Source organism: Neolamprologus brichardi, chromosome 11 (assembly GCF_056152115.1).
Source record: "Neolamprologus brichardi isolate AB-2024 chromosome 11, ASM5615211v1, whole genome shotgun sequence".
Taxonomy (NCBI): Eukaryota; Metazoa; Chordata; class Actinopteri; order Cichliformes; family Cichlidae; genus Neolamprologus; species Neolamprologus brichardi.
This window is the reverse complement of record NC_142114.1, coordinates 11,660,230-11,670,633: the sequence shown is the minus strand read 5'-3', so window position 1 is coordinate 11,670,633 and position 10,404 is coordinate 11,660,230. Positions and strand designations below refer to the sequence as shown.

Genomic DNA, 10,404 nt, shown 5'->3' with positions numbered 1-10,404 from the left:
TTGACATTTGGAGTACCATTACATCTTTGTATCTTACATGTCTTCTCCAAGCTCTTGAATCAGGTGTTTTGAAATGGGGAAACACCTACAAACCTAAAACAAGACATCCTAAGGAAATTTAGAACCATTCCTTTACCATTATTGCATGAAGAAAAGTGACCTAACTGGCAACATTGTGCAGTTAGGTCAATAAATGAAATCAGAATCTGTCTATAAACAACTAAAAAGAGCAACTTATTCACATTGATGTAAAAGATGATGTAGAAAGTATTCGACTTGCGTGTGTGTGAGTGTGCGTTAATTTGATCATCACTCAACTCTTGACATCAGTGTAATATCATTTTTTTTATTTTTAATTTGAAAAATAACTTACATAAATCTCTGTACTCAACCATACTTAACCAAGACATAGCCTTGGCATTAACACATTGCACCAAAAAGAGAAAATGAAAAGGCATTCAAAAGGATAAATAACATGTCTTTGTCATCATGAGGCATTTTTCCTCTTCCAAAAGAATCTATCAGTCTATTTGTGGTAGCTTGTTTACTCAAATTCGGACATCTAAAGGTATGTACAATGAAAAATGAAAATATATACTGTAGCTTGTTAAAGCGACAAGGTTTTTCTCTGACATTAAAATGCATTATCTTCACGTGGAAAAGGAACAATGCCTCAATTCAGTTTCATTCAGACATACTGCAACTATAAGATTCATGTACTTCCCAGACACGAGAAGTATTGTTAATTACTAAAAATAGAAAATAAAAAATAAACTGGTCTTGGCTTTTAAATAAAACTAACAAAAATATAGTAAAGTAATTTCATTTTCATTAAAACAAGAAAAAAAAAATTCTGTGGCAATATCCCTTATTGTTTCAACTTGTGATTAGCTCATCTTCACAAACAGTGATGTAAAATTGAACCATGGCAACACGCATGTCGCGCATGTTTGCCGTCTCTTGATTCGGTATAGACCTCTTTGCTGTACCAGTACAGATTATTTTTGCATGTTCGTCAACAATACTGAAATAAAATACACTTGCAATCACAACTGTTTCGCCAGCATCCATTAAATATAAAATATTTTCCTTGTCATATTTTTTTTTCTTCTTTTTTTTCCTCAAAAACCTGAAAGAAAATGTGACTTTCGGGTGGGGTGGAATGTTCTGTTAAAACTTCAATAAATGGCCCAGGAAGACCAAGAACTAATTTGCCATAGAGCTCAATTTAAGGTGAGGGAGAAAAGTAATGAAGTTGACATGCACTGTACAAGAAATTGCAAAAATTCCAAATATCATCTTTATCAAAACATGCTGAGTTACTGTAAGGTGTGCCCAAGCCATGTTGCAAAAGACCCTTTTCAACATGCTTGTTAAACAAATCCAAATCCAAAAGAAGGAAGAAAACAAACATAGTGAAACGATACAGTACTGTAAAGTAACCAACAGTCCTAAAATCTGGACGATGTCAGGGGACTGAACAATGGTAGCAATGAATAGTACGATGAGAAGTACCCTGGGAAAGGAAGAAAAAGAGAAACATGTACAATTTGCACATTATGTTTATCTTTATAAGGCATTAATGCCTTTTACAATGAAATAGATCATTTACATTTATTTTCATTATCACTTTTTGTCACATAAACATTTTCTGTTAAATAATTCTTAAGTTCCCCTTTTCTGCATGTCTGCAAAATGCAGATTCATGAATGGTCTAAAGAATGATAAACAATGTCTTTTTTTTCAGTCACGATGTTGCATTCACTCCCCTTGAAAACCATGCACTAGTGAAAATTTTCTTTAAAAATAATATAAATTGTTGTAAATGGCTGATTCTGTTTATTTTTCATCTTTTTTTTTTGCAAGTTACAGCCTCAAGAAAATAATTTTCTTCTTTCTTTTTTTATTCAGCTAAATTTGTGTCCATGCAAAGAAACTAAAGAAAGGGAAAAGAAAAATCTCATTTAATTTTCATACAATATATCAACAGAGAAAGAAATATGGTAAGATTGTACATCTTTTCATGGAGTTTGGATTGTTACTGTATTTATTTATTTTTTGGGGGAAGGGGGTGTTGAGGGCAGCCACTTTAAAGTGGCATTTGATTTATCTTTTACGATGCTTTACCAATATGGGTTGAACGGGTAGATATATGTAGAGTATGCGGGGTTTTTCTTTTTGGGGTCTGTGGGAGTGTGGTTACAAGCTGGGACACACCTCACCCAAAGTGATGGTCTCAAAAATTCCATCTACACGGCTAGGTCTGTTGGCGTGGCGTGACCAAGCATCTGGTTAGAAACACTGTCACCCCCTTCAGAGACAAGTACACTGACATTTAAAGAAAAAAGTAAATAAAAGAAATGAAAACGACACAGGAAAAAAAAATAAAATCAAGCAACACACAGATTTTTCATTCGAAAAGGGCTTCTGTAGAACTCATTCAGAGGTTCCCAGTGTTGACCCCCATGGCTTCGAATTGGATGAAAACCTGGAATTGACGGATTCCTCGTGCTAAGGAGTTCATTCCGGCTTCCTCCAAACAACAATAACAACACCTGGCAATCCCTGCTACCAGGCGCTCGCGATACGCTTCGCCACATGCACAGTGTGCGTGACGTTTTTGCTCAAAACACAGGATCACGTTTGCACCCCTAGAAACAGGCTCAGAAGACACAACATCAAGCATGCAGTGTAACCGGGGGGGCGTGACCTGTAATCGCAACACTGGCTGCTACAACAACGCTATCAGTCCACACGCTGCTATGATCGAGAGAAACTGTCCAGTGAGGATTGGGAAGCTCTTCTTGTCAGTGGGGCCAGAGTAGGGTCCACCAGTGAGGAAGGAGGAAAGAGCTTGTACCAGCCAATCACCATGTTGGACAGGTCCAGCTCATCTAACAGTATCTGAACTGCTCCCATGAATGATTTATGGTCCATACGTCCATAGTCACCCCATACGATGACCTGCAAAGAAGAACGAAAAAAAACTTTAAAGGATGGATCAAGTTTAGAAAGACAAATGAAGTCAACAGTCTTGATCACAACAATCCAAATCACAACAACAATTGCCTCAAGGTGCTTTACAATAATACCCTACAATAATACAGAGAAAACCCCAACAATCAGATGAACCCCAACACAACTTATATAGCTCATTATATGAAAAAGCCAATCTGATGTGCAGAACCATATCAGTTGTGTGTCCTTGCATTGAGGCCAGCAGACTGCAAGGAGAAATGCTAATTGTGACACTTTGTTGCAGTCTAAAGGAATAACTTTCTTACCTGTAAAACCTTCCCTCCTGGACTCTCCTCAAACGGCAGTTGCTGCTGATAAAGAGGGTCCAAGGTTTTTCTTGCTACTTTAGTTTTCTTTTTGGCTATGCAGACTCCGTTTTCCAAAAGGTAGACCTTTACATACGGTGCTGGAAATCAAGAAAGCATAAACGAGAGATGAGCTTTTGAAAGGTTTCCTTTTCTCTTTCCGCAACCAAGTCATGCTTACCTTTATTTACTCTGTGAATACCTGACATAGACTAGCACATTTAGTAGCTTTGATTACCTGGCAGTGCCTTGGAACCTGGTTTTCCCACAAGGCCACGGGCTCTGATGACCTCCACCTCCAGTGCACCTTTCTTCTCCACCATGCCAATCTGGATGTCTCCTAAACAACCAACAAAACCGAAGATTTTAACTTGTCTGAAGTGAAGCTTTCATCATTTCAAGCTACAAATCTCTGTAAAAAAAAAAAAAAAAGGGGAAAAAAAGGATAACTGTCCTCACCCATAGGGGGAGTAGCCAATGTCTGTCGCCCAACCAGCTGAGCAGGGCCAAGACCATCCAGGAAGTCACTGAACTGGGCATCTGAGGACAGCCTCACACCAGGGAAGATGAGACTGAAACATTAACAAAGAAAAAAAAAATAAAAACACCAGGTGTTTATAGTTAGACTAGAACCTGATATAAGTTACCAAATTAAATTCTGAATTTTTCGTGTATATAAAAGCTGCTGAATTAGCTTTCTGATCGTCCGCAGAGCGCAAGTGCATGTCTCCTTACTTTCCCTCAGAGCTGTAGCTGTTCATGCTTCCGTCTGTGGACTCCCTGCTGGCCTGCCGAGTCATCCTGCTTCTCATCTCCACCGCCAGGCCTGTCTCTGTGCTCCTCTGGATAGTGCTGCGCAACTTTTTACCTCCCGCTTCTGAACACAGAGTTACACGCACGACACAAATGACAGAGAAGGAGAGAGAAGAATTGTCAGTCCACAACACTGAAATGGGGGGATGCGAGTCGCACGGCGAGAAGCATTCGCGCGAATTATCACTGGCGTACCAACGCTTTCATCGGCTTGTACAAAAATCTTTCCTCAGGAGAAAACAAAGCGCACCTCAGTGAATTCAAATTCTATACCAGAGCACTGTCGTCTCTTTAAAAAGATCGATATTAGGAACACTATGTGCAGCCTTCCTCCAGTCTGCGCCACCGACTGCCTATGGGGGACTTCTGGGAGCAAATTCACCTACAAACATCCACTGTCTATGCATCCCCACCCCCCCAACCCAAACCCACCATCCTGACTGATCCAAGAAGAAAGCTGATTCTCTCCATTAAGCCTCCCGCTGCGCATCTCCACCTGACCGCGTGCGTGTGGCCCAATGTGGACACGCCTGCGGCTTACAAACACACAACTCCTCAAAAGTATAGTATGTATGCTCTACCATACACACACACACACACACACACACACACACACACACACACACACACACACACACACACACACACACTTTTCATATCCCATTTAAAAAGAGGTTGGCAAAAAGTTGTCTTTTACTTTCAGTAAGCCTAATGTGCTGAGAAGCTCAAGAGATTCAAATGAAGTGAAACATTATAGGTTAGTTCTAAAAACCTCCGTATGAGCTTTCTACATACACATGCAGCTGTGTTAAACTGAAAACACATCCCTTTCTAAACATTTAATTGTGCACTGCTACGGGGTGATCCAACCATCACTGAATGTTTTCATGCTTTTTGCAGGTATGCAGGATTAATTTTTTTCTTCTTCTTCTGTGTAATCAAATTTAGCACTATTTGGTCAGAAAATCCCTGCAAAGCCTGATGAAGGTAATAACACAGAGGTACTATACACAAAGCTTCAGCTCATTACTACAGGGTGCAAAAACCGGCCGTTCACAGACCTTATGTAATTTCTCTCTAATATTTTGCAAGTTTGTGCAGATGAGTAATTTCTAGGCTACAGCAGTCCTAATCCAGTTATAGGCCTTGCAGTCTTTACTCTCCTTCCTCTCTCCTTTGTTTGCCTTAGTAGAGGAGGAACTGAAGATAAAAAAAGGATCATTTTGTGCCTCACACAGACATAAAACAGGCATGATGCTCTTCAGCCTTGAAATCTCAGTTATTCAGCTGGCCTCCGCCTCCTCTTCCTGCTCTTCACATTTTTTACAATAAGAGAAGCAGCCACAAAGGTCGTCTCTGACGTCTGCAGCAGACCTCCGCTGTCATTCAGTGGCCAGCCAGACGTTATCAACGAACTTGAAAAACACACGATTTATTAATGGTAATTCTCTTCCGCTTTTGACACAAGTTACAAGGCGCAGTCTTGGATTTATGCAGCTTTTGCACTACATCGAGCACTATGTGATCTTATTTGAGCACTTTAAATTCTGTTCCAATGCATTTCAAATAAACACTGTATGTATCTGCTCTATAGTCAAGAATATACAGAGGTGCATTAAAAAGCAGTGGCAGATAAGATAAAGATTAGACTGTTATAAGTGTATGTCGGAGAGTAAGCTACTTTTATAAACTATCCAGCAACTGCGAAGCAGGAGAGGCCTCAAAACGAGACAAACTGGCTCATCTCCAGAAGTTTGCTGCCCTCAAATTGCGAACCTGCAAGTCAGGAAAAGACAGCGAGTCTAGGGAAGCTGCCAATGGTGGAAGTGTGAGTTTAAGTGAGTGTGAAATTGTAGCGTGTGAGTAGGAGTGGTGAGTAGTGTGGCAAAAAATATGTTGCCAGATAAAGCTACAGAAGAACAGATCATGCGCACTGCAAATCTTCTTTTGTAAATACAACTGCAAATAGAACAAGAAGTGATTGTGAGGCTGAGCTATAAATACACACAGTAGGCGTTACGCTACCTTTTAGGAAATTTGAAGTGACAGTCAGAACAACGTTGTGGTTCTAAGCAAAAAGAAAAAGAAGCACTACTTCCAACTAAATACTCTAGAGGGATTCATTCCAAATACAGAGTCCTTTGTTTTCATCCACAGAATCAGAGTCACAGTCCTGCAGGGCAAATTAGGTTTTTAGACCAGCGTGAGTGGCATTTGTAGGCAAACAGACTGGTTCCATTTTGACAACACCACCATTGGTGGCAGCAGCAACAACAGATGCAGAAAGAAGTGTGACTGGCCTACAACTAACTGATGATAAACTGACCACAGATGAAATTGCACATTAAGCTTTATGTCATCATATAACCAGATCATACACAGTATGGACAGCTCAAGCCTTATAACACATTACACTTACTGTAATAGACTAATTGAGCTAATAACATTTCTGAACTTTCCAACGTCCCAGTTCTCTCCCATGCCAGTACCTCTGCAGCTTCCCTCTAATCCTAAATCTATCTCCCCTCGCTCACCGCCATCTTTTAGTTTAAGCCGCACTGTTTACCCCCCAGCAGGAAGCTTTGGCTGTGACATTTCCCCGCCTGTCATCTTACCTCCGTCCTCCTCATCAAAGGAGTTCATGCAGGGGAAATAGACAGCCAACGCTTCGAATGATGCTGACAGGCTCATCTTGCTCTGGGAACACTGGATACGCATCCCAGGAGCCGGAGGAGAGGTATCGTTCCCCTGCCTGCCCATGGTGACCGGTGGCTGTCCTCCTCAATGCGGTGAATTCGATGCTCAAGGCGTCAGCTTTGCCCTTTCTGGCTGATAAAAGCTTTAAAATGTATCTCCAATCTATACTATTCGATGGATTCCTAAGGCTAGCAGTAGAAGAAGATGCTCTGCTGTAACAGGAGAGGGATCTGGCATCTAGTCTATCCCTAGATGCTCTGCTGACTGCATCCTAGGTAGAGCTTTGGAAAAACGCTGCTTCAGTAGTCAAGTCTTGTGCTGTCTGGGTCTGACGTTCCTGCTGCACCTCTTTCTTCAGGGGGGGAGGGGAGAGCGCTGCATTGCGCTCCGCCAATCAGAGGGCCGGGCTGCTCAGGCGCACCTCGGCAGGCTCTGCGGGTGAACAAGCTCTACCCAGAGATACTGATCCCCCCCTCCTCCCTAACCCACTCCGTTTCTCAGCAGAATTTTTTTTTCATACCCTTACTTTTGTCATTTGCTTTTTCATTTTTCTCTCTGCGCTTGTTCTTTTGTTCCCTTTGTTCCGTTCATCACTACTATTTTCCTTTTTTCCCATCCTCTACCTCCCACCCCTCCCTCTCCCCTGTTTTGTGCACACAGGCCAGTGAAAATAAGCTGCCATTAGGCCTGCCAACAGTCCTGCTACTTGATGAGAACGCACGAGCCACATGGCGATCACTCAAAGTTCACGTGCCAAACTCTGCTCCTTCACTTTACTCTTTTCCACGGCCGTGATTTCACAGCTGTGTTGCATTAGGAGGAGTTCTTTTTCTCACAGACAAGAAAGTCAACGAAAGGGAAAAACAACGTTAAAAACTCGACCTGAAACCCCTCTCGTCTGTCGTCCCTTTGTGGCACAGCCACGTTAAAAGAAAGTATGTCTCTGGTCATCCATCACAAACTTTTAAACAGCCACAAAGACTCTTTGTTTGAATTAGAGCCTCACATTTATAAATATTAACTTTTCTTTTTCTTCATTCCATTTCTGCCATTTGTGGACAGCTGGGGTCAGCTTATTTTAAACAGTCGAGAGCCAAGAGACTCAACAGCGTTGCTCGCTGAAAGGACTTCTTCACCGGTGGTCCTTCAAGTGCTCATGAATGTACCACCGGCATCGGCTGTGAGTAAATGCACGACTTTCAGCCGAACTCCAGCTTCTCTGGTAGCTGTCACCACCGCATTAGGTTCAAGCATAAATCCTGAGAAACTGTACTGCCCCGACATGGTGCCAGCAGTCCTGCTTTTTTGTTCTCAATATGAATGTGGCAGAATAGGCGCAAGACAAGACATTTATGGCACTTTCTTTGCACCACAGTAAATATAGGAAGCTCCCTGTGGTGTTACTGCAGAGGCAAAAGTTCCTCTCTCTGAGACACTGCAACCTACTTCCACGAAGGAGCCACTTAATGTCCATTTGCGGGTTTCATCTAGGTCAACACTGACAAAACAACTCTTCACGTTTACCGCCACAGGGGGAATCGGAGAAGAGCACACAGTTATAATACAAACACTTGATTTAATATGAACCACAAACTCGTTTAACTCATTTAAGGATCAGGCAGGTGCTTCTCTGAATTCAAACAGTGAGAATGTTTAAACTTTTATCAGAAAACTTCTGATCTTTGCCCTCATGATGATGATGTAGCTCTGTGTTTCTGATCGTTGATCCAGGCTCAGAGGTTATCGTCTCCGTGTGATGAATTCAACTTTCTTTGGTGGTTATTTTGCTGCTTTTGTAGCACTAAGAGAAGGCTGACATTTTTTTTATTAAAGTGATTTTAAAGCTATGAATTGGATGATGCTGAATGATTTTGGTCATCTCCTGTTAAGTTCTAGATCAGGGGGTGTCAAACATAAGGACCAGGGGCCTTAATCAGCCCAGCAGAGACTCTAAGCCAGCCCACTCAATGGCTTTAGAAAATATGGTGGACGAGAGTTTTGGACTTTTTCCTTCTGATATAGACATGCCACACCAAAGTAATTCAATTACTGAATTACTTTCCTGTTTTTTCACAATCTGCTATAGAAAAATCTTATTTTCTACCTATTCCTTACAATTTTAGCCCAAAGAGTCATGCTGACAGATTTCTTTCATTTACTACAGCACCATTAAATGTATAACACAAAGGGGAATTTTACTGGTCGGGTTTACTTAAAATCAAACTTGGCTTTACATGGCTCACTATGTAAAATGAGTTTGATATCCCTGCTTTAGATAAACTCAAAGCCAGCAGGTCAAAACCCTAATTAGTCTAATGACTGAGTTTAAATAAGTGGAGATATTACTGGCATGTGACTAGAAATTTGTATGATATGAATTTGATCTTTTTAATTTTTATCTTTTTAAGAAAGCTGGAACTATGTTTTCCAAGCAGTTTAATTTAACTGAGGCCTCAGACGCACATGGCAACCTTCAATCACTGGGGAAAATCGTACCAATAGGTTGGCAAATGGTTGCTTGAGGTTGTTGACTGTCTCTGGCTGAAGTCAGTCAGAAAGAGGATGCTTTACCAAATCCCCCCTCAGGATTGCTTTTGGTTGCTAGCAGATTGCCAGAGTTGCCTGTGATTTGTCTGGAAGACACAGACTTCAAAGACTAACAACGGAGCTGCTCGGAAAAAGTGCAACACAAGCTAGAAATGGAGAACACTTGCCCATAAAGTAAAAGTTGTGCCTTACCACTGAAACCAACACATTTCAAGAAATGAGACTTTTACTTTGAAGATAAACAACCTCAGTTTCACCACTGCTTAACAAGTAGTTGGGAAGTAGTTTACAAGTTGGAAACCAGTTTCAAACAGATCAGGGAATACATGTATTCCCCCCCTAAGTCACCACTCTTTAGGACAGGGTGACTGGGGTTTCACAATCAATTTCACAGTAATGGCCAGCAACCTGTAGCAACCTCTGGCAACTTTTTATTCCTTAGCAACTGGTGATTACTGTGGCGGGGCGTGGTTTGCGATGCTGCTGCAGGTGCAATGGACGCACCTGCGCAGCATCTGCAATCACTCCTCGCCAGCTTAAAAGTCGGGACTCTGAATTAAGGTTGTTGTTATGTCGAGCTGGCAGCGGGAGAGCTGCAGCTCTGCCGTGTATGTTTACAATTACCAACCAGTCTCGATCCTTGTGCGATTGGGGCCTAAACTCCATATCTACCTTAGGTGGTTCAACTCCCTCTAATGTAAAGTAACTGGTCAGTTGTACTAATTTAAAGTAGATTCTTTAACAAAGACTGTAAGGATACCTCTGTGTCTGAATTCAGCTTTGCTTTGTCCATGTACAGCCACACAGAGATGTTAGCAAACTTTTGGCCAAGGACTTAAATACAAAAAACTGCAGTAAAATGTTTTAGCATTAACAATGAAATATGGTCAGTGTATTTCACTCGTATGACCTGCTTAATTATATTAGCTGGTCCAAAAACAGGGGAAGCATTTGTAAAGCGGCTTATACACCAAAACCCTGCTAGAGGAATATTTCTAAGGAAAGCACATTAAGACTGCTAATA

The 10,404-nt window shown here is 41.4% G+C and overlaps 1 protein-coding gene across 4 annotated transcripts in view; it reads right to left on the bottom strand.

Moving 5' to 3' along the window:
• Positions 1-326: 326 nt before the first annotated feature.
• The window catches only part of rims2a (regulating synaptic membrane exocytosis 2a), a 149,197-nt gene continuing 139,119 nt past the window's right edge, over positions 327-10,404 (bottom strand). For 3 of the 4 annotated variants that reach the window (XM_087848107.1, XM_035909569.2, XM_087848108.1), the window contains 5 exons: positions 4,059-4,200; positions 3,783-3,895; positions 3,562-3,663; positions 3,285-3,424; positions 327-2,964 (listed from right to left, as the gene is read on the bottom strand). In XM_087848107.1, the coding sequence (XP_087704233.1) occupies positions 2,761-2,964; positions 3,285-3,424; positions 3,562-3,663; positions 3,783-3,895; positions 4,059-4,200 (701 nt within the window). In that variant the 3' untranslated portion in view covers positions 327-2,760. Of the gene's footprint in view, positions 2,965-3,284; positions 3,425-3,561; positions 3,664-3,782; positions 3,896-4,058; positions 4,201-6,751; positions 9,621-10,404 lie in introns of those variants that run through there. The other variant, XM_006794789.3, reaches the window with a different exon arrangement.